Raw genomic sequence first — 25,339 nt, 5'->3', positions numbered from 1 at the left:
AGTCGATGAAAATTGACGCCAGTTGCCTCAGAGTGGTTGTAGAATAACGTTATAAGTCACTAGGTCAAGAAAAAAATATTAAAATTATCATCAATTTAAAAATATTAAAGAAACAAAAAATCCCTGAAAATACCCCTAAAAATTTCAGACCCCTAAAAAAATCCCATTTCACTTATTTGCCCCCTAAATCTGGGGGGAAAACCCCTAAGTTGGGAACCCTGGTTATGTCACTAACCAAAGACTATAGAAACAGAAAGTAGAAACTGCACAGCTGCCAGCAACTTATTAGATAATCTACAATTATCTTCTTTATTCTTACTTTATTGATTTTCAAATTAATTTATTAGGTTTCTGCTGAAAATTGTAGGTATCTTGGTTTTTGGATATTCCCTAAATATTTTCAATGCCTATTAAAAATGCATGTTTGTACTATTAGTCGGGTAAAAATCGGAGGCAGTGCACAAGTCATTCATTCACTCTTTCTATTCTAATAGGCTTAAAAAAGCCAGAGCATTTGGATCTCAAACCAAATACATATGAACTTGTATCGCACGCAAATTCACCAGTAAATTAATGGTCATGTTTTGAGTGGAACGAGGTAAACTCCCACATGGAAAATATAAAGATCAAGAATATATTTTGTGTTCATGAACTACAAACTTTATCTTTTAGTAAATTATACGCTGTTGACCATTTTTATACCATCTAATTACACACACCGGCTTTTTTAATTTTAATTAAGGAGAAAACGATTACAACAATGAAACATCCATTCATAAGGTAACGTCTAGCGAGGCAGGTCTGTATATAATTAGTCTACGACTTTATTATAGTCTAAAATGTTTGGTATAATGTTTGTTATCATGTGGATTACCTAAACAACCGATCATGCTCCTTTAAAATGAAGAGCTTGTGTTGGTGATACGCTGCTTTAATATAGTTTGCTACTGGCACGACCAAAACAACTAGAGCTCGAAACCGTGTAACTATAGAACAAAAACCTTTATCAATGACATTGACAGTGACAATTTATGGCATGAAAATGACAGCAAACGTAAATACAAATTGCAAAAAAATTTTAGGTATTCTTCGTTGAAATATCGCGGTGAGGACACGTTTTGCGGTTATAATAAAAACCATGTGGTGAATTGTTGCGCGACAGGATAAATTTTATTTAATTAATTTCAAATTCATACAAAAATTCCAAAGTTTTCATATAAGTCCAGTTTTTGTTTAAAAACATTACATAATGGTGGATTCTGGGTAAGCAAAATTTTTGCTTAGTAGACTCATTACACTTCCTTTCCCGGTTAATTTATTTGCATGAACAACAGCGGTTGGTTTAACCCACATTTATATTCACAGCTACACACGAGCAATGGTCATTTTAATAAAGACTATGTCTATTTATTTTTAATTTTGCAAGTAAATATTTTAGCGCGCTAGGCAGAAATTTAATAAGGTTACTTACTTGTTTGATTAGTTATAATAGATAGAAAAATGTAATTATAATATTATTTCCACAGTTAATTCAATAATTAATTAAATTAATAAATGAACCACAAATATAATATTTAGCTATTTCTCACTCAGAATCACAATACATAGGTAATGAGCTTATGAACCATGAATGGCTTAGTTTGATATTAGTTTATTGGTATTTAGGAGTATTATATTATATGTAGAAGGAATACTGAAAATTATGAGATATTTTATTACTGAGGCTTTTGTTATAAATGTAAAATTATTTCCACCCACTAAAACAGTAATAACTACCTAAAAACTAAATTAAGTACCTAAAACTACTATATAGATAATATAAAACTGAAGAGACTGAAGATTAAAAAAATATGATATTATGTATTTTTTTCAACATGGCCAATATACTCATTTCTCCTCAAATTGATAGCGAAGAGGTGCTGGGAGAGGATATAATAATAGTTCAACTTCTGGGAATGGAATCCAAGGACTATTTGGCTAGATGGATGGTGGATCTGCCCCCTGGGAGTTATTGATTCAATAATTTGTTAGAATAGGCTAAAGCAGGCAATACCTGTATATTTTTAAACTACTTAGTTATAAATTGCTTGTTTATTACAATCATAACTACAGCTTTAAATTATAGATCATATAAGGTAAACAGTTTTTAAATTTGTATTAAGTGCACAAAAGTGCAATAAGAAAAAAAATCAAGAACAATATTGCTTAGCTTTTATACAAAATTCTTTTTATTGTGTGATGGACGTTGGGATCCCAAGGTGCTGGAATGGCGACCCCACACTAGAAAGTGCAGTTTTGGTTGACCCCCAACTGTGGACTGACAACATCAAGTGAGTCACAGGGATTCGCTGGATGCAGACAGCTAAGAATTGTGATGTTTGGAAGTCCCTACAAAAGGCCTATGACCTGGAGTGGATGTCCATCGGCTGATATGACAATGATGATGATTGTGTGATTATTGTCGGCCATAAAAATAACTGTGGTGACTGATAGAAGTGAAGACTTATATACTGCTGTTGGTGATGCTAACCCATAAGATTTTCCCCTACTAAAATGTGCCCAATGTGGCTAAAGAAGTTTTCACTTCAAAATAATAAACATTTTTTCCAGTTGTCCCTGCGGCAAGGACTTGCTGGTGGGCATTGGGAACCCACTGCTGGACATATCAGCTTGTGTTGATAACGACCTGCTCGTGAAATATGGCCTCCAACCAGATGATGCAATCATGGCTGAAGACAAACACATGCCTCTGTACCAAGAGCTTATTGATAAGTATGCCATTTTTTTTTCTAATACTTCTACAAATCAGAGCCTCTAACCATATGGCACGTCGATTCTCTTTCTAAAAACACTAACACTTCAAAACTTAAAATGTATGGGAATGACAGATACAATCTGATCGACAGCTTGATCATGTGACATGTCGGTCATGAATGTCATTTTTTAATTTACGAAGCGTTAGCGTTTGTAGAAAGAGAATCGACGTCCCACATGGCTACAGACCCTGTTGTAAAGTCATCAACATAAACCTGAGGGCATTAATACTTGCAGTTGCAAAGATTTAAACATTTTTTATATTCAATTGTTTAAGTCAAGGTTACTATGCAATTTTAAACTTAATGACATATACTCAGAGGCACAATCATCCGCCCACTTTAATATACTCGCGTCATATTAAAGTGGGCGGATAATTGTGCCTCTGTTTCATGGATAAAGTATTAATTGCTTAGTAATTAATCTAATGTGCTTTTCTATTATCTGAATCCATGTGACAACATCACCCAGACCCACTGAAAACTGTACTCACAAAGAAATTTGGTGTTGCTCTGATTTAGGGGGTGAGTTGAAAGAGTTTTCTGTTGGATTTGTGTAACTGCACGGATTTAATCACGGAATAATGAATACTTTGGAATTTGCATCCGTCATTTTTAGTTTTGAATACTCCATACCTAGGGGCGTGTTCTAAACAAACATTTATATAGTGTAAAATATTGTATAAAAATATGGCACCGTAACAAATTTCTTACATTATTGGAAAGTAAGATATTGACTGAAAATAAAAAATATGTTATTTGTTATAGTTCAAAAAAAGAACTTAAGTTTCTTAATTTAGAGTTGAATTTTTTTTTTTTTTTTTTAATCTTTACAAGTTAGCCCTTGACTACAATATCACCTGATGGTAAGTGATGATGCAGCCTAAGATGGAAGCGGGCTAACTTGTTAGGAGAAGGATGAAAATCCACACCCCTTTTCGGTTTCTACACGACATCGTATCTTACGTGTTTATTTTTTACAAAATGTAAATGTATAAGTAAAACTTTTTCGTCAATACATATTCATTTTCTTACTAGCCATGAATTTTTGTGAGTTTTTTGAGAGAAAGTTTGTGAGCATATTGTACTAACTAAAGTTTATTCCATGTAACTGTTATTAACAATTAATTTCTTATTTTGTAATTAATAAAAATATCAATATATTTTTTTGTTATATTGAGGTTAATAAAAATATCAATATATTTTTAGTTACCCTGCAGAATTCATAGCGGGAGGCAGTGTACAGAACACCCTACGAGTGGCACAATGGATATTGAAAATACCCAATGTTTGCACATACTTTGGTTGTGTAGGCAATGACAATTATGCCAAGATATTGAGAGAAAGAGCTACGTAAGTATCACTTTTTGTATATTCACAGCAAAATTTTTCATATTTATTTAGGAAACAGACAGCATTAACATGAAAACAATATTATACACATTTAAGAAACACTTAAGCCAATTAAGTTTCCATAAAAAGATCATAAATACATAATTTAGGAAGTTGGCAACAAGACTATAAAACAAATAACATGGCATAATTTAGGGTATGTCTATCTAATTGTGAGTATCTAATTATTGTAATTGTACGCAATCATCGGCGCGGCAGTGATGATCACGCTTGACTGGGTTTTTCTTTTATGGTATCAACCCATATTCGGCTCACTGCAGAGCTCGAGTCTCCTCTCAGAGTGAGAGGGATTAGGCCAATACCATGCTGGCACAATGTGGATTAAGAAAATTCTCTGGTATGCAGGTTTCCTAATGATGAGATTCCTTCACCGTTTGAGACACTTGATATTTTAATTTCTTAAAATGCACACAACTAAAAAGTGGTAGGCGCATGCCCCGGATCGGATTCGAACCTACACCCTCCGGAATCGGAGGCAGAAGTCATATCCACTGGGCTATCTTTTTTTATCAATTTCAAAAATATTTAATATCATCATGCAAAGTCATCAACGATTTCAATTTTCAATTCACTAAAAGATAGATTTACCAAAAACACCTTGTTGCTGTAATAGATGATAAGTTGAGAGTATGGTGATAACTTTTGCCCGCGCTATCTTATCAGTTTACTCGCGTCCATGTGCGTCAGTTTTGTTGAGAGAACAGTTATGTAAACTATGATACTAATATTTGACCATATTAAGACAAACCGGACAAGTGCGAGTTGGATTCTCCCACCTTTGGTTCCGTAATTTGAGGATACGATATGTTTGTTTAACCGCGATGGTTGATTTCGTACCTACCATCTTTAAGTCACGACTGTGTTTATAGTTTTAGTTTTTGTGTTTTATTAGTACGGACGGACGGACAGCCAGACAGATCGACAGACAGACGGACAACAAAGTGATCCTATAAGGGTTCAGTTTTTTCCTCAGCGGTACGGAATCCTAAAAAAGCACTCGTTCTTGAAGCAAGCTCATATGTTCAACGTAAATGCCGAAGAAAAGCCTGTACCGACCATACCCACCAGAGTCCCCTACCTATTATAGTAGAGGAGCCGAAGAGGAGATTTTTGCAGTTACTCGAGCGCGGCATTTAAAAATAAGAGACTATACCTTGCACGTAGTAGAGTACCTCCACCAAGTATGAGCTTATGTTAGTGGGTTCGTTTAGGCAACCAAAAAAAAGTAACTTTAAAAATACCTACTCATCTAGCACGTCAGATAAGGATAAAGTGGATTAGTTGATAGCTAAAATGTATGCATATCGAAAATCTAACGTACGTAATTTTAATGTACTTAATGAAATGGGAGCTTTCCAAAGTTACAAAGTAAAAACTCTTATATTTCAGTATCCGAGCCACAAGCGTGGTTAATTTTTTACTTATTTTGAAGTAAATAATCTCAAAAATAAACGCTAATGTTTTTTGATAATTCCAATAAGCCGAAGTAATCAAAATTGCCTTTCTGTCTGCATATAATAACCATTTATATTTCCTATCATCTAATCTACTAAATCTAATAGGAATCCATGACGCTTTAGTAACTGCAAATTTAGCATTCCGGGCTCCCCTACAATTAGTCGTTAAATATTAATCGACTTAGTCACGTCGCAACAAAAGACTCAATTATTATTAGCGTTAATAATATTATTGACTTATAACAAACGTACGTAATCACTGGCTATTAAGAATTCGTAAAGGATTAATTAAGCCTAGCGCTGCAATCGTGATTAGCAAATGAGAGAGTTGCGGTTGAAATAAATTACAAAGATACATGGAAGCAAACATGAAACTAAGCTGATTCTCATATTGTTTAGGACCTATACTTTGTGGGCTGTAGCATTGTGCGGGTGACAGATGCCTTATGGCGTTCATAATATGGACTATTATCGTGAATCGCGGCAAACTTTCAAGAGTGAAACGTTGATATATTAACAGTAAATTCGCTACTATGGACGTCATAAGATAGCTCTGAGTCAGTTTCTGGGAGATTCCCAGAAAACCAAACTTACCGATATAGCCCAACGAGTCGCAAAGCTGAAGTGGCGGTGGGGCACATACTTAGAAGAGCCGATAGCTGTCAGGGTCCCATGGTACTAGAATGGCGACCCCTGCATCGGAAAACCTGCGCTTTCCGAATTTAATCGACTCCTGTCATTAAGTTCCTACAAAAGACCTATGTCCACCAGTGATGATGATGATAATGAATACTAAATTAACGACACTTCACCAAGTATCTTTATAAATATACAAGCGGACTTCGTCCGCGTGAAAACCTACTTCTACCTTACGCTTCTCTACCCATACCCCTACCCGAAGTATCCTATGTCCGGCTCCTGGCTCTAAGCTACCTCCACCAATTTTCAGCCAAATCGGTTCAGCCGTTCTGGAGTACGACTTTCTTTTATATATATTTAAATAGCTCATAGTGCGGTGTCTGATTATCTTATATTAGTACTACTAGTATTACAAAGCCGCGTACCCTTCAATCCTTTTCATTAACAAGTTCAATTATATCGGCGGTAGATAATAATTGAAAGAATTGACAGTCAAGGTTGTTCTCTCAAGGTATCTACTACTGATAATAATATTAAGTTACGTTCGGCATAGAAAAATAAAAATAAGAATTTAGGCCAACCTGGATGTAAGTGGATATATTTATCGCCTGTTTACAGCAATACCTACTGCGCATGACATGCTAGGAAACGTCTTACAAAGTGTCCTGTGCCTTGACCATCGACTTGAGACGCAGGTTATGCACCATCATCATCATATTAGCCGATGGACGTCCACTGCAGGACACAGACCTTTTTTAGGGACTTCCAAACATCTCGATCCTGAGCCGCCTGCATCCAGCGAATGTCTGCGATGTCGTCAGTCCACCTGGTGAGGGGTCGACCGACACTGCGCTTACTAGTGCGGGTTCGCCATTCCAGCGCCTTGGGACCTCAACGCCCATCGGCTCTTCGAACTATGTGTCCCGCCCGCTCATTTCTAATTCGACCACGCAAAAATACTTCGAGTGTAGCTCGTACCATTTTCATTATTTCCTTAAAATTAAATAGGCAACCTAAAAATAACTTTTAGATCGGAACATCGGATGTTGTAAATGTCACAGGGTATAAATTCATTCCTGTATTCCCTTGGGAACGGGAACTACACAAGCATTTGAGATTGCGGAAACCAAATATCTCTCTGAAACTGGAGTACGTGTACGTACGTACGTACGTACGTAACTGGAGTGGAGTAATGCATCTTTGGAGTCGCTTAAATTTTTATGTTTAAAAGATTTTTCCAGCGGCTATTTAACTTAATCGTGGGGCATCCCTTGTAAGAGGATGTTCCCACAGGTCGGAAGACATCACATTCTCCTACGAGTAGGCCTGGCATCGATGCTACTAGGCCTACTAGGCTAACAGGTGTCGGGGGCGGCGCCGACATGGTTGCATCCGCCAGTCATTGACAAGATGATGTTTCCACAGGTCGGAAGGAGTGACAGTCCACTACCAGGTGTCGGAACAGGCGCCGACAGGCACGTGCGCCGTGCTGGTGACGGGCACGCACCGCTCGCTGTGCGCCAACCTCGCCGCCGCGCAGAAGTTCACCCCCGACCACCTGGACAAGCCCGAGTGTAAAAAGAGCATCGAGAGCGCCAAGTACTTCTACGCCTCTGTAAGTGACTGACACTGTGACTAAACTATAGGACCAGCCTTATCTGTCCACTGCTGGACATAGGTCTTTCCGACAGCGAGCCACCACACACTATCCTCCGCCTTCCTCATCCAGCCAATTCGCTCTACCTTCTTAATGTCGTCGGACCATCTAGCTGGCGTCGTGCACTGCCTCATAACGTGTTTTACTTTCGCATTGGCTTTACTTTACATGAAAATGTTTTTAGTGCGATTTTTTCATCACACCATCATTACCTGACGGACGTCGTCTGTACTTGGTAATGTTCTAGGGTATATTATACAGACTTTACTTTATAGCATTGTTCGCCTCTAAAAATTACATTGCCTGCGTCAACTACCACTGTCAATGTACATCTATAAACTTAAGAGGCGCAGCAAGACCTATATCTAGATGAGATACAAATATCAACCGATAGCGCATTCGGTGCGATGGGGCAAAACAGAGAGCGGTATTTTCGATAACGACGTTTTTCTTCTAATCTAGACGCAATATAAGTCGTGATGCGCATCTGATGCCTACTGCAAATCATAAAGAAAGTAAAGTTCTTTATAAATATTTATATCTATAGAATCACATATCTTCGATATGAGCTACTGTAAATACAACTCAGCGTGGTAGTTATTTGTAACATAGCCGTATATCCAAGGATGTCAAGTAATTGGCTACGCCAAAAGCCACGCCCCGTCACCCCTTCATCTTATTTCATTCAGAACCTTCGCGATTACTAGCTTCTCTGATTTTTTCAAGGCATGAATTTCAGAATTCCTTCATAGCTCCCATTCAATTGTAATCTTAATATTGAAATGGATATAGTAACTGGAATCATTAATAAACGATAAACGATTGTTCTTATAACAGTACCACTATTGTATTGGCTTACCGTGACCAAGTCAATTATCTACACTACTTTTGTATGTAGTTGCGGAGATCGGGCTAATATCAGGAGTATAGTGACTATGAACAAATATGTCAGCTCCACTTGATTAGAGAAGAAAACAAGGTTATCTCATTCAGTATGGTTTAGGGTTTTATATTTTCTAAATCAGTTGGTACGTCTGGTGGTAGACACCGGCCGAGGCTAAATACCACCCTATTGGCAATAACATGAAATTGAAAAACCCCCGAAGGTCATGAAATTATTAATAACACTATCGATCTAGTCATCAATATTCTCTTTCAGTGCATTTTCATTGGAGACCCCACTCGGGTATATTTGCAGACATTCGGTTATTCTTCCTCACTTTTACCATCAAAACTTTTAATCGGTTCAATCGATTTTCATCAAACATGTCTAAAAACACCTTTAATATTCCGGGAGTTATGGTGCCACAGACAGACAGACAGACACGTCAAACTTATAACACCCCTCTTTTTGCGTCGGGGGTTAATAAATAAAAATCTTGTGACCGTAAACAGACCGAAGCTGTTATGTAATATGATAAACGCAAAATTTCATGGTGCATGGCATTTTGGCACTCGTGTCTCTTGACGTTCACTCGATGCTACTGGCAAAGGTGTTGGTAACAGACGTCGAGCGTTTGGCTTGGTTTTAATGTAACTTGCTTACCAATATTGTGTTTAAATATAAACACATTAGGCAAGATCTTTTAATGATTAATATACAAAATCTATTCACTGGTTTAACCATTCATATAGATACTGCCATGCCAATAAGGTGATAAAAGTCATCGCCACTAATGTCACTATCGTCTAAGACCCGACATTAGAAATATATACCCGTCTCTGATATTTATTTGGGTTCCTACTAATATTATAAACGCGAAAGTTTGTATGGAAGTATGTTTGTTACTCTTTAACGCCGCTACTATTGTAGCGATTTGGCTGAAACTTTTTATCCACGAAAAATCTATGGTTCCCGCAGGATTTGTGAAAAACTGAAGTTCACGCTGACGAAGTTCACTAGTAAGAAATAAATGATAGAAAATAGTCATAGTGACACATTGCAAATAAGTTGCTTAGTTAAATTGTGGCCAAACACATTTTTCATACAAAATCTAGAAAACCATGAACAAAGGCAACCTAATACAGTTAAAATAAACTTTCAATTGACTAACAAAATAACTGATGAAGGTATAAAAAACTGGTTAACTGTTTATATCTGGCAACCCCACAGTTACAGTGTGAAAGCATAGAACCTTTACGTTTTCAATTCTTTTGGGTAAATTTTATTAACTAGTGTACTATTTTTTACTGAGTAAAGGAGATTAAATAATTACAAAATTTAATCATGAAAAATTATCTAGGCAACCAATGTGCCATGTGCCAATGTGAATATTTTCAATCATTTATTTCTTATCCTTAATGAATAACAGATGAGGGTATATATTTCTGATGCCGGATCTCGTACTACTAGTCCTTTGGGTTTGAATATTACATTGCTTCTAATTCTCAATGTCATAATTTCCAGGGTTTCTTCGTAGCGGTGTCTCCAGAGTCCATAATGCTGTTAGCAGACCGTGCGCACACCGGCGGACACACGTTCATTATGAACTTGAGTGCGCCCTTCGTGTCGCAGTTCTTTAAGGAACCGCTGCAGAAGTTACTGCCCTATGTTGATGTGTTATTCGGCAATGAATCGGTGAGTAGGAACTGTTTTAGAACCACTATAGTTAGGACGTTATTAACTGAGTCGGGAGGCCATGAACTTTAATAGGTAGACAGATAAAGAATAAATGATTGATGGCTCATGCTTTTAAGGAATATTAAGTTCAGTCAAAACATAATATTCGGCTCGAAGGACCGAAAACGTGACTTTTTGATCAATCTAATGTATCCTAATTTATTATTATTTTCAAGTCAATGATTCGCCGGTAAGTTGCACGGGCGTATCTAACAACTTTATCAGTTAAAACATTTATTTTACAGGAAGCGGACGCATTCGCCAAAGCTTTTAACATAGCTGAGACGGACTTAAAAAAGATCGCGTTAGAAATAGCGGCACTGCCCAAACTTAAATCATCTAGGGAGCGAGTGGTGGTTATAACCCAGGGAAAAGATCCGGTGATACTTGTGGAGGGGACAAAAATAATGCTCATTCCTGTGACAGAACTTTCTAGAGAACAAATAGTAGATACAAATGGCGCTGGCGATGCTTTCACGGGGGGATTCTTAAGCCAAATGGTGTTGGGCAAACCTTGGGATGTATGTGTCAAATGTGGGATATACACGGCTACCCACATTATCCAGCATTCTGGTTGCACTTTTAGCGGTATTAGCGACTTTAAGGAGAATTAATAATTTTTGGAATGGTTCATTTTGTACTTGCTACACTTATACATATCAATGTTTTGCAACTGTTTCATAATGATAAACCCTTGTGAATGTGATCTCGCAAAAAAGCGGGAGTAGATGAAATAGAAATCGTCGAAATACAGATTTCCTCCATTTAAATCTTAGAGTATATTAATATTATAAATGTGAAAGTCGGTTACCTTTAAACCGCTGGAGTGATTTTGATGTATTTTGGTATAGAAATAAATTAGAACTTGGAACTGAACATTGCTACTTATCCAGGAAGTATTAAATTTCACGCACAAAGCTGTGGAGATAATGCAAGGGGGAAACTTATATAGAAAATGGGTATTTTGATGCCAAATACAAAAAGCTTGACTTAAGAGCTTTTTCAAATGTGAATACTTCTTGTTGCGAGACCATTTACCTACTTAGAATAATTTCAGAAAATCCCCGCAGGTTCGGGAATGATAAAATGATCTACACATGAAATCACGGGTAAAATAGAAACTTGAAATTTTAGCAATCATAGACGCCGTAAATGACTCGAATCCTCTATCAATATGGCTGGTGTCTATTAAAGCTAATGGAGTTATTAAAGATTCTAGTAATCTAGAAGATTTAGAAGGCCTTATATAATAAATATTCCTAGTTAATAATAGTTATACGAGTAATAAATGATAAACGGGTTTAACAAATACTATATGAGATTAGAACATATTTTTATAGACCATGTATTAACAATAATAATATGCTCCCGAACGATTCGACCACGGCGGCTAATCTCATGTTGAGATTAACCATGTACGCAGGAGATATTAAGCAAGATATTAAGACAAGCACATGTTGACTCTCTTTTCCCCTCAGTCTCATAGTCTGATGGTTTTACGTACTCAACGAGGCACGGGGTTTAATTAATTCTATGAGGGATCCCTTATTTCTTCTATATCCTATCTTCCTATGAGGGATTCTTTAATTTGAGGTGATGTAATCTAAAACGCTTGAATTGCAATAATAATAAAATAAAATATACCTACGTCATTTTATAGCCTATATTAAAACAAAGTTGTAATAATAGATTTTTTCACTTTAGGAATAATGGTTAATAAACACTTTGTGTGGTGAGGATTGTTTTAGGTGCCCATTTCTTATAAGCTACAATTAAAAAATAAAAACAAAAGAGATTATTGAAGGTAGAACTATAATTTAACAGAAAATCAACATCTGTTGGAGCATAAAGAAACATAAACTTATCTAAAAACTGATAATTATGTGATGTTTACGACATTATTTTTACTGTATTTCTTTCGAAAAATGGCAATAGTCTAAACTTTCTTATATGTATACTATTCAAAATTTAATGGTCATTTTAGCTTCAAAAATTAAAAATTACAAAGTGTCTAAAGTTATGTAACAAACTTAACAATGGTTTGCAAAAAGTACAAAGTAATTCAAAACAAAAAATATGTTAAATTAAGATGGAATGTTATCTTTTATAGAAAACAATGTTTCAATGTAATTGATATAAGTACATATTAAAAATACATGTTACCTTAACTAATAATAAGAAAAAACAAATCTTTAATGAAAAACATAGAATATAGTCAAAAAAGTATGTCATGTGTAACAACTATAAGTAATAAAATTTAAAATGTAACATTAACTAAGAAACTTAATAAAGTAAGTATGTATTGTACTTAACTTGCTGCAAAGTGACATACTAATACTACTTATTAAAATTGTTATATCTTGACATGAGCTTGGAACCATTGAAACAGTAACCAATCAATACCAAACCAAATACTTAATTAACCAAGTACTAAATAACTTGAAAAAAAAATTTTGGTATTTGAGCTTGGAACCACTGAAACAGTAATCTAGTAATACTAAACCAAATACTAAATTAACCAAGTACTAAAAACTTAAAAAATTTTTTTTGGTATTTGAGCTTGGAACCATTGGAACAGTAACCAACCCATAATAAATCAAATACTAAATTAACCTAGTACTAAATAACTTGAAAAATATTTTTTGGTATTTGAGCTTGGAACCACTGGAACAGTAACCAACCCATACTAAACCAAATATTAAATAACTAGAAAAAAAAATTGGTATTTGAGCTTGGAACCATTAGAACAGTAACCAACCAAATATTAAATCAACCAAGAACGAAATAACTTGATAAATAATATTTTGGGATTTGTATATAACCACATTCTTACACTGAGGGCTGATTTCACCACCAACTGCTGATAGCTTATTCACAAATGTCTTTGTCATTTGACTTATAGTAAAGTGATAAAAAAGACCCAAACTCTGCTATGGGACACTTATTGGGGAAAAAGCTGACATAATAAATGTCTAAAAAAAATTACTTATCTTGGCTACAATCTTAAAGACTTAATTTTTCAAAGACAACAATACTATATGGCTATACTATTCAGTCATCATAATATAGGAACTATATGCCCCAAAGTCTCAGACATTTATTGGGCAGATAAAATTTAATTAATATACTATTAACTTATTCTTCCTTACATAACAGAAACAAAAAAATTAAATCTAATGACCAACAACAATAACTGTTGCTAAGCAACAGGTTTACAAAAAAAAAAAAACTTTGACTACCTTGGGCTAAGGGCTCCTACAGACTGCTGCTAATGGTACAAATAATATGTTGGTACACATCCTAAGTAATGAGAAATGACCATTGAAAGACATGAATGTGACCACTAGAACTTAAGACACATTAAACTATGTGTGCTACAGATTCCATAAATGTGATCTCTGGTCTCTGTCATTCAGGCATAGCTTAATACATTATACCTAGGAGACTGAACAACTAACTTGAAAATATGAAATAAAATATCAAAAATCTTATTTTACTTAACACAAGGAACATTATAAGACAGAACTATATTTTTTAAATAATACTTTCAATTGATTTGGACTTTTAGAACACACTGGTTGTTCGAAACTAATTAGTCATAATAATGTCTTATTTAAAAACTATGCTAAGTTTAACAACATGAACCTCCCAGTGTGGAACTCCTTCCTCATCACCAAGTAGAGGCATACATCTATAGTCCTCTAGTATAATGAAGTCCCTAAACCATATCTTACTTGCACTGCGAGTGATTCTTCGGGTAGGTATAGTGATACTACTAAAGAAATTTATGGTATCTTTGACTGTGTTGTAACACTTACTGGAGTCTTGTGACATACTGGCCGAACTAAACGAACAATCTTGTTTAATTTTTGTGTAATTTTTCACTATGTTTGTCCTGCAACAAAATCATTACAAATATGTATAGGTACTGAAATATTGGATACTCTTTTGACTAAAAGAATTTACACGAACGAACAATGTGCTGCCAAAAAAGTTTTTAAATTGATCAGTGTGTGTGTCCCATAAGTAAATAACTAAATAGAAAAATTACATTGTTGTATTATTTGACACAAGTAATACATTAAAAATGTACTACAAATCTAAATGTATTCCCAACGGAAATGAGAGTTATGCTGGTGAAACCGCAGGGTACCTGGTGGTAGATTATATTACAGCAAAAACTGCATGTTTGACCAAACCTATGATATTGTTTATTACACACATTTTTATGAATTTGAGTTAAAATTGTAGTCTGCATTTTGTATGTATTATAATTTGTAATACTTCTAATGCTGCTGTTGTGGTACATTATACAATTGTATTTTCTAACATGATAATTATGTTCTATAAATTCTGAAATATGCAGATTCAGTTTGTGAAAATGTTAATATGGAAAACCTTTGTTATATTTTGTTGAAACTGAGTTGATTAATGAATATAATATAGTTGTATGTACTTATGTTTGGTAGTTTGATGTGAGTTAATAAAACATGTTTTCTACTGAATTTTTAGTTTAATTTCTTAGTAGTTATTGTCAACAAATGATATAGAATGATATCTATAAGTGCAGAGAAATGTTAACTTAAACTAACATCACTTAAATGTTCTATTCTGAAGTTTTGCAAATGAGTAAGCAATGTAGTAAATGGTAACTAATGATAATAATATAATAAATCAAAATGGTCAGCATTGTGCAAGCGGAATAGCCAGCTATAATAGCTAACAGCTAATATGCTAGTATTTTTCTAAATGCTAACTAAAACTACATCTACTACCCTAATTGCTGGTCAATTTCAAAATGAGCAATAGATGGCTTAAGTCCTAAAATTTCTTAAAGATTAAATGATATTATTTAATAATCAAATACTGGCTCACCATAGAACCAATTGAACTGTTTTGACTTCCATTTCCAAATCGTAATAAGTTTTAAGATCATAAGAATAATAATTAATCGAACGAAAAAACAAAATAATAAATAATAAAATGAATTGGCATTTTATCATATTTTGTTTTTTTATTTGTTATTGTAATTTTTTTATTTGTTATTAACCTACCAAATTAATGCAAAATATATTTTTACTGAGAAGTAGGTACTTACTTCACTTTTCGTCTCATATTGAAGGTAAAGCATGAATATTTTAAAGGAATTTTAAATTTTAGACAGTAGGTAGTTTTGTAACATTAAATTACGCATCACAGAGACTTCATTGAATAATTTCGATCGTAGATTTTTCATTTCCACTTTAATATGTTTGGTTAAAAACTTTTGTAAAAAGCCCGCTAAATTAAATGAATATAGGCTTCCAAGTTTTTTTTTTCCAAGACGATCACCACAGAAAAAACTAAAAAACTATAGCACAGAGTATACTGAGATGCATGTAATCCATAGATCTAGAATTTGTAATTACAAAGTAGAAAAAGCAAATTCTCTATGGTTAGTGAACGAATGATAAATAGTGATGTGCTATTAAACGGAAATTAACGGATATAAGAATTGTTATGTTGGTAGAGTTGATTTAATTATGTCATTGCTCCGTGTCGTGGCGACTGGCGGCTGTACCAAAGAAAGAAACACTACAGACGTGCCAACAAGTAACATTAAAAATACATTGTAATCATAGACAACATTATTACTTATTAAATGATATAAAAATGGCAATACAAATCTGACGGACAGGATATCAAAATTATTTTTTCCTATAGCAAGGAAACTGATTGATAGCCATTTTGAAGAGCCTTTTGTTAGTGTTTTGTGAATGTTTTCATCAAAATTTTGCAAAAATTAAACAATACGACAGTAAATAAGTACTATTCTAATGCATATTTAATATAATTATCTCATAAATAGACCATACATCGCAGTGTTTTCGTTTAGTGGACGCGCATTGTGGGAAAAAGAACCGGAACGGACATCACCGTATTTTAGATCTGTTTTAATATCAAATGTGAAACTTCGTATTCATTGTGAAAGTGGAAGTTTTAGTTCATCGTACGAAGTGAACTGCCTCATTACATTATTTACGTCGCGTGTATTTGTTCGCTACGTAAATCGAGATCGCCACAAGATGGCCGCCGTCGGATGCCCGCTCCGCCAAATCCCGCTCGCGAGGCCCGATGTGTCATCCGCTGGCGAAGGTGTTTCGGGCGCGCTGTGAACTGGCGTCTAGCGTCGCGACCGACATCACCGGTCGCTTCCGGCGAAGTTCCATTCTGTAAAATGGAATTTCGCTCGAGGCGCCAAAATACGATGGGTGTTGACACATCTTTCGCTGCGATACCGTACCGTTACTTTGACGGCCGCACTAAATAATCGTTGACAAAAATGAGCGAGCCAGCAGAAGTAGGAAAAGAAGTGTGGAAGCGATGGATTCTCGAGGCGATACATAAGATACGGTCACAGAAGCAGAGGCCGAGCCTGGAGAGGATATGTCACGCGATCAGACAGCACCACAACTACCACGAGGACGTGGTCTCGGAGCGCCTGGAGCGGGCGGTGCGCGAGGGCGTCGTGCTGAAGGTGTACAACAAGGGGCAGAGCACGTACAAGGACCCCTGCGGGCTGCAGAGCAAGGTGCTGCGGATCGCGGCGGACGCGGACGTGTCGCGGGCGGTGGCCAAGGCGGTGCGCGAGCTGGGCGAGCGGGACGGCTCTAGCCTGAAGACTATCGAGAAGCACTTGCGGCAAGCGTACCAAGTGTCGGTGGAGGAGAACGCGGACGTGCGGAACGTGCTGCGCGGCGCCGCCAAGCGCGCCGTGGCCCGCGGCCTGCTGCTGCACCACGCGGGCAACTACAAGGCCACGGAGCGCCCGCTCGCGGCCACCGACCGCATCGCCAAGCAGAAGAGGGCAGCCGACACCTCGGAGAGTGTGAGTAGCCCTCTTGTTTACGTCGCAACCTAACAAAACGTCTGAAAGTGATCAATACAGAGTCAATCATCATCTTAAGCCAGTCAACCCATTTTGGAGTTGCTAGGTGAGTCTTATATTTTGAATATTCTCTTTTTGATAAGAAGAGAATATTGAAAACATAAGACAAATCTAGGAAAAATAGGTAATATGTGGATAATGATGGCAATAACATAACAAACTTTGCAGCTAAATAGTTAATAATAATAATGTAAATAAATTCAAGTTAATAAATACAAAGTATATTTATAAATAAATACAAGATATAAAAACAATAGCAGAATAAGTACACAAAAGTGAGCAGAAAATTAATTTAGCATAATTTTCTCATTAGATTTTTATCTAATAAGAATTTATTATGTCTTAACTCAATTAAGATGTATCTGTGTGTTGCATAATATTTAAATGAATTGAGTGAACTATATATTGTGTCTGTTGTCTGCACCACATTCATTCACAGTTATTCTTATCACTGTAGAAAAACGTAAACAAATTACTACTACAACTTCATTCATATCTGTGATTGAATGGAGTACAATAAATATGATTATTGTTGCTGTCAATAGCATGAAGTTTATAATAATAAAACAATAAAAAAATAAAGAATAATCATGTTTGATGATTTATCTTACTAAAGTGGCGAATTTCTATACAAAATAATGTTTGTGTGTATATTTGTCACCCCTTCATTCTGCAACTAGTGAACTGAAAATTGAAATCTGGATCAACACAGGCTACTTTCTGTAACTTTGAGTTAAGCATTCCATTACAAGAATCCAACCAATCTGGATTCAAAGTTATTTAAAATTTAGTTCTTGATCAACCATCACCTTTCTGCTACTGTATAAAATTATATTTTATTGAATAAAATAAGATGTTTAATACCAATAAAAATATGATCATTTTTAACCAACTTCAAAAAAAAGGAGGAGGTTTCTCAATTCGACCATATATATTTTTTGGTATCTAATATGCCCAAGAAAACTGAGCCACAGGTAGTATAACATACTAACATCTTAGATTGCACTCAAAGCTCTAGCCAGTTTATAATCATGTTGACTCTATAGGTGAGATACCCATCTGTCTTAAAAAGCACAGCAAATAAATCTTAAAAACAAAAACAATTTTTAACCATAACTATGGCCTTTCTTGATTTTAATTAATTTCTATACTTCAGCCTTTCTTGATGTGTACTGTTTACCAACAAACAAATTAAAAATGAGGGTATAAATCACTAGTCATTTCACACCTAATAATAATTATAAATAACTTGTTCTTAAATTAATGAAAATAAATTTGATTAATAAGCTTAGAACAATTAGATATGGTTAATATATATAATATACATTTTATAAACAAACAATACCTAATTTTAAAATAAATAAGCTATGAAATAACATGCATTTTATACCCTCATTTCTAATTTGTTTGTTGGTAAACAGTACACATCAAGAAAGGTATAGAAATTAAATAAAATTAAATAGTTAATTTCTGGTTATAATTTATAGTAATCAGCATAGGTTCATATGAAACATAACACAAACTACAGCTGATTAAATACAAGAAAACAAGTTAATAATATTAAATAAAATAATATTCTTTAATGTTTTTGTCCTCATTTTTGTACTTATACATTTTAGTGTACTTGTTTGTCGATAAACATTTATTTTGTTTTGTATATGGTTAATCCTGTAGGGTTTGGTTATTTTTAAATGTTTGCAAGAAAATTAGCTGGTTTTATAGATTGTTTTTAGAAATACTTTTATTGTTAATCCTGTAGTGTTTGATTTAAGTGTTTGCAAGAAAGTTAGCTTGTTTTATAGATTGTTTTTAAGAATACTTTTCAAGGAATGCAAACAACACATCCTCCAATATGTTGCTGCAGTACTCAACCTCAAGCACAGGTGCTAAACATCATGCTCCTGTAATTTTACCAGTAATTATCTCTTGAAACGTTTCACATTTATAGATGTACTACCTGACGCCGCGCGGTTTCGCCCGCGTGGTTCCTGTTCTCGGAATACGGGGATAATATAGCCTGTAACCTTTCTCAATAATTGGGCTACCTAACACTGAAAGAATTTTTCAAATCAACCAAACACTTCAGCTTTATAATATTAGTATAGATTGTAAAATTTTATAATTTTGATGTTCCAGAACTCGAGTCCAGCGGGAGTGCCAGTGTGTGCGGAGTGCTTGGGCACGGATGCCAGGAATCGGCTTGCAGTGGCAGAGAGCTTGATAGTCTGCAGCCAGTGCAAGTCGTACGCTCACCCCACCTGCCTGAATTTGCTGGACTATATTAGTTTGACCATTTTAAAGGTAAGTTTCATTGTCATGTTGGCTTAGCATGCTTCATTCAGTTCAGTTAAACATATCTACTGCAAAAGACATTGTCAACCAACAACAGAGGTAGTGAAAATATTGCTCTCTCCCATTGTGATAAAATAAAATATTTTTTTTTATTTTATTTTAGTGGCTACACTGTTTACAATTTGCTTTGCAGCTTGGCTTGCATTTTTGCCTTTAAAAAAAACTTTAACATGTACCAACTGAATTTTGTATTTGCCAATTTCATATGTGACCCACAACATATCTCATGACCACAGAATGACAAATTGTCGACCAGTAGAGCTGAACCGCATATATTTTTCTCTGTTTTGTACTTAGGATAAAAGAAAGAGCAATATCTTGGGTTTGGCAGCTCATTTTTCATTTAGTTAGGTAGAATATTTTCATTTAATAAAAAGTACCTACTAAAAAAGGCTTTACTAGTTTACTGTTTACTGTCTAAGAGAATGGACAGATTTTGATCATCTTACAAAAGATAAGTATTATACTTATCTATGGTAATAGGTTTTAAAAACGTTATTTTCCATATGGTCGCTATTGGTCCACAATGATTTTTACTGTTCACGACATATCCTTGTGGCGCGCAACCGAGGTCTAGGTATAGTAAAAACTGATGATCTTGGACTCGAGTCAACCATGTTGACCCACTCAACCATCTTGAAATAAGCTAGCCCCTAAAGTTTGCGAAAAAATATTTTGTGTGTGTGTGTGTGTGTGTGTGCGTGTGTTCAAGTGTGTAAGTTTCCTTTGCGCTGCAGCTACTGAAGCCATTGTTAATATGGCCTAAAATCCATGGTTCCCGCGGGAAATGAAACAAAAAAAAACTGAAATACTAACTTCCACGCTGGCGAAGTCGCGGGCGTCCGCTAGTAAAGTATAAACCAAAAACAAAAGAATTGAAAGTGGAGTCGTCATAGTGTGGCGAGCCCATTACTCTGATCCATTTGATTGTACAAACACCACTTGATGAGTTTATGTGCATTGTCCTTTACAACATACGGCGCGGGAGGCAATTTGTATGTACGGCATAATTATACTGTTTACCTTGCCCGTTCAATTACTCATTATTTATTCATGTTAATATACTCTTTAAGGTTTCTGTGTTTTTTTATAAGTATTGATTATTAAACGATTTATATTTCCGTTTTAGTTTTTCTCTTAGAGATAGTGCTTTTTAATTGATTCTCTAATGCTTTTTTATCCAGTTTTTCTTTTATTTTTTTTTCCATCTCCACTCCCAACTAGTTGGTAAAGACTGCTAGGAGTGGGTACGACAATAGACTAGAGCGGGGATCGAACCATCACCCCTCGGTGATGAGTCCAACCGCTCTTACTGCTGAGCTACTGAGGCTTTACTTTACTTTATATCGTTGTCAGATTTTTACGATGATGTGCAATCGCGCTTTCGTTAGATAACGAACCTAATAACAACCCAGGATCAGTGGAACATTTTTACAAGTGATTATTATCAAGTTAATTTCCCGAGAGTAACTTCATCTTGATGGACGCTCAACTTTTTTATTTACGAAAATTAGTTTTCATTTATGAAGATTCTGGTAACTAACTGGGTTACCAGGTAATAAAGAAATTCTGAGCGTCGGAATGAGATAATTTACTACTTTCGCAATTTGTAGGACATTGTGGCTGTTACCACAAAGGCAAAAGAATTTTCAAAATCGGCTAAGTAGATCCAGACACCACCCCTCACAAACTTTATATCTTGCGAAACCATCTTTAGGTCTTTTTCATTTATACATTTAAGTTGCATTTCCATTATACAAATATACATGACGTCATAAGTTTAATGTCATTATATACAGTGGAACCCTGTGAGGGTGTTGTAACTAGTAGAGTGGCGGATTTATTCTTTTTCGGTCTTTTATAACCGACTTCAAAACAAAAGGAGGAGGGTCTCAATTCGACGCGTATGATTTTTTTTTGTTTAATGTTTGTTACCTCACAACTTCGTCATTTCTTAACCAATTTCGAGTTCTTCTCTCTACCACGCGATGGACCCGGCACCCGCACGGTGAATCCATGGAATGTTAAGATATTTGTCTCAATTCTTTTTGTGTTTGAAAAAATATACTTCCAGATTGGTCCCATTTAATTTTCATCCAAATCGGTTCAGCAATTTTGTGATAATATGAAAATATCGGAATTGCCCGTACTGTGGCGCTTTCGTTCACTATGCTAGAACATGCTAAAAACAGAAAAATAAAATGCACGGCATGCTCGCGGCTTGTTGCTGGAACTTGGCTTGCGCACGGCCGTGCGCTTAGATCTTTTTATTTAAAAAATTTGAACCAACTTCAAAATCACAAAAATAAACTAAAAAGCGAAAAATAACATCGTATGTGCTACCCCTTCACTTTGAAGGCGGTGCCAACACACTGATGCAATAACTCAAGAAAATAAAATCATAAAGTTTTAGGATATACTTAAAGGACAGTTCTTTCCCGTGGTTCTTTCAGAAAGGCTTTAATTATTACGTCACTGGCTTTGCACCGCCTTCAAAGTGATCATAAGGTAGCACATACAATGTCGCTTTTTATGGTTTTGAAATTGGTTCAATTTTATTTTTAAAAAGATTTTTTCATATCAAAAAAGAAGTATGTCATTGTGTGCATCATAGGCCAACTGAGTCCTAAAGTTCATGTGGGAATTTCAATTTGAACAACTTTTATTCATCAATCTATGTTTGAGCGTAACTAGATTCATATCAGCACATCAAGTCTTAATAATAGACTTTGTAAGGCATATTCAAATAGTTTGCATATATGATCTTCTTTGTTATAAGGTCATGCCATCTACTAATATTATACATACATAAAATCTGACACAATTTTGCATGCTTATCGATGTCTACAGGACACACTTTGGTGAGATTTAATCTGTACCATTGTATCCCGATCAGCGAGACTTGCTTAAACATGCTCTGTGTAAAGGCTAAGTTACATGAGGATAGGTCAAAGACAGTTGCTTGCAAGCAATCAATAAATAATATTATCACATAGTGGGCTTAGTCCACAGTAGCAATGGTTTTCCATTCAAGCAGTATGGTCAAATCAAATCATCTAGACATGTTAGAGAAAGAATGAGATATAGAGAAAGAATGAAAAATAGAGATAGAATAGTGGAGAAAGGTGTTAAATCATACCCTTCAGGCTCTAGTCTAGTTTGGTCTACATTAGCAATCGTTTTCCATTCAACCAGTGGAAATCCATCACCACCATCCAAAATAGGGCACAACACAACAAATCATCGCTAGACATGTTAGAGAAAGAATGAGATATAGAGAAAGAATGAGAAATAGAGATAGAATGGTGGAGAAATGCTGATCATTAACAGGTATAAGTGTCCCACTTTGACATGCAAAGTATCATACTAATATTATAAAGGCGATAATTAAATAAAAATATCATTGTACCAGTTCATTTTCAAGCAACATACTTACAGATGATCGATATCTACTATATCCAGCGCCGGACCGAGGTAAATTTTAGAATGGAGCGAGATCCAATTATGGCGCCTTTCGCGCACGTAAATTCATCACATAAAGTTCTTTTCGATCTTGTCTTTACCATTTCGGCGCCCCCTAGGATTTGTGCGCCTGGAGCGACCGCTCCTTTCGCCGTATGGACGGTCCGGCCCTGTCTATATCTACACTTATAATATATCTGTAGAGAGGTCAATTTGTACATGAAATATATTTCCAAAATAACTATCAGCGGGTGATTAATGAACAATATTGATGCCAAAAATGCAATCAGTAAAATTTTTGTCTGTCTATGTTCATTATAAAAACAAAAACTACTTAACGAATTTTAACGAAACTTGGTACAATTATACTTCATACTCCTGGGCAGGTTATAGCATAGTTTTCATCACACTACGATCAATAGGATCAAAGCAGTGAAGGGAAATGTTGGGAAAACAGGATAAGTTACTCCATTTTAACAGTGATACCTACTACTGTAGGGGCTGGATTAAGGAGGTCTAAGTGCGGATGAAGTCGCGGGCGTCCGCTAGTCTGTAAATAATAATTGAAATTTAGCCGAATACCTATAGAAACTCCTCTTTGGATGTTGTTTAATTTCATAATTACAAAGAAATTCTTACCGCTCTAATTTGATAAACGCTCGTGTATCTTAGCCCTTAGCTGTGTGGATATGTGACACATGTTGGGCAAAGTATTACCGCCATTTTAGTTTCTGTTGTTAAGTAGCAGTTTCACTTGAAGGGTGTGGTTGTTAGTAAAATTACATTAAAATTAAAACAAGTGTGTTGTGATGTTTTATACTTGAAGATTTCTTTGTTGAACAATTAGTAGAAACGAAATCAGTGGTGTAAGTTCAGTAAATATTATAAAATTTCACTGGTGGACATAGAACTATGATGGACCTCCCAATGCATATAGCAATATTGTGTTAAAAAAAACATTTACTTAGTTACTACACCATTGATGAGTTCCTTAATGATAAAGGTGCTTGGAGGCCATTGGATCAGCTTCCACCTTCATTTAGGAAGTAAAACTATAAGAAATTGTAATGTTGTTATCAATAATTGTAAATTATGTATGAAATTTATTATTTATATGTATGTCTATGTCCTGCTGTGGTCGTCCATCGGCTCCTGTTCTCAGAAGAAAAGGAATATAGGTTCTTCTTCCTAGGTGTTGAATCTGTTTTAGCGTGAAGCTTTACGAAATTCGAAAATACAGATATTCTTCTTTAGCAGCCCCTCTTCCTATGTTATGATTGTTGTTGCGACGTAGTGTTGATGTGGTTGTTGTTGCGACGTAGTGTTGATGTGGTTGTTGTTGCGACGTGTTGATGTGGTTGTTGTTGCAGAGCACGCGCTGGTGCTGCGGCGAGTGCGCGCGCTGTGCGGCGTGCGGGCTGAGCGGCGAGTGGGCGTCGCGCTGCGCCGCGTGTCCGCGCACGGCGCACGCGCGCTGCCGCCGGCCCCCCTGGCGCTGCGACCTCTGCGCCGACAAGCCGCACACGCCTCGGTGAGTCAGCACCATCAACATCGGCGGCATCAGCACCAATCTTCGACATTCACTTGGCTGTGATATGATAAATCAGTCCATCAAACTGAGCTTGCTCTAGAAGCCGCAGGCCGCCCATGAAGCCAATCACTTCGCTTGCCAAAGTCCAAAGTCAAACAAAAAAAAATTAAAGTTTTGCAAAAGTTGACAAAGTATGTACTTTAAACAGCTTCTGGCTCAGTAAAAGCTGAGGTTTATAATATTTTTGATCTTTTTGAAGTAAAATTTTATTACGCGCGTTTGGGGAGTAATTTGGTAATTGCAGTATGACAAGAGTAATCGGGCGAGGCTCTTAAGATCATCTGCCATCACAGGCAGTGAAACAGTATTAAAATGGCGTTTAAATCTAACGAGAATTTTGATGCAATCCCTTTTTGTACACTTCAAGAACTTGTTGCGATGCAGTTATGCCTGAGGCTCATAGATAA

General features: G+C 35.7%; 2 protein-coding genes across 3 annotated transcripts in view; both read left to right on the top strand.

The window, feature by feature from the left end:
- Positions 1 to 1,074: 1,074 nt before the first annotated feature.
- On the top strand, positions 1,075 to 15,104 carry LOC112051829 (uncharacterized). The gene is made up of 6 exons (XM_024090630.2): positions 1,075 to 1,263; positions 2,611 to 2,772; positions 4,023 to 4,166; positions 7,748 to 7,937; positions 10,387 to 10,557; positions 10,845 to 15,104. Exons 1-6 carry the CDS (start codon positions 1,250 to 1,252, stop codon positions 11,211 to 11,213), a joined length of 1,050 nt encoding a protein of 349 aa, XP_023946398.1. The 5' UTR covers positions 1,075 to 1,249; the 3' UTR covers positions 11,214 to 15,104.
- A 1,136-nt stretch (positions 15,105 to 16,240) lies between these two features.
- LOC112051853 (histone acetyltransferase KAT6B) overlaps positions 16,241 to 25,339 on the top strand; it is a 29,171-nt gene continuing 20,072 nt past the window's right edge. The window contains exons 1-3 of one of the 2 annotated variants that reach the window (XM_052887617.1): positions 16,241 to 17,467; positions 19,664 to 19,828; positions 24,712 to 24,872. In XM_052887617.1, coding sequence (XP_052743577.1) covers positions 16,922 to 17,467; positions 19,664 to 19,828; positions 24,712 to 24,872 — 872 coding nt within the window. In that variant the 5' untranslated portion in view covers positions 16,241 to 16,921. The remainder of the gene's footprint in view (positions 17,468 to 19,663; positions 19,829 to 24,711; positions 24,873 to 25,339) is intronic. The other variant, XM_052887618.1, reaches the window with a different exon arrangement.

This window comes from Bicyclus anynana, chromosome 19 (genome assembly GCF_947172395.1).
Source record: "Bicyclus anynana chromosome 19, ilBicAnyn1.1, whole genome shotgun sequence".
Taxonomy (NCBI): domain Eukaryota; kingdom Metazoa; phylum Arthropoda; class Insecta; order Lepidoptera; family Nymphalidae; genus Bicyclus; species Bicyclus anynana.
The sequence above is the reverse complement of the archived record's forward strand: the minus strand, read 5'-3'. Positions and strand labels throughout refer to the sequence as shown.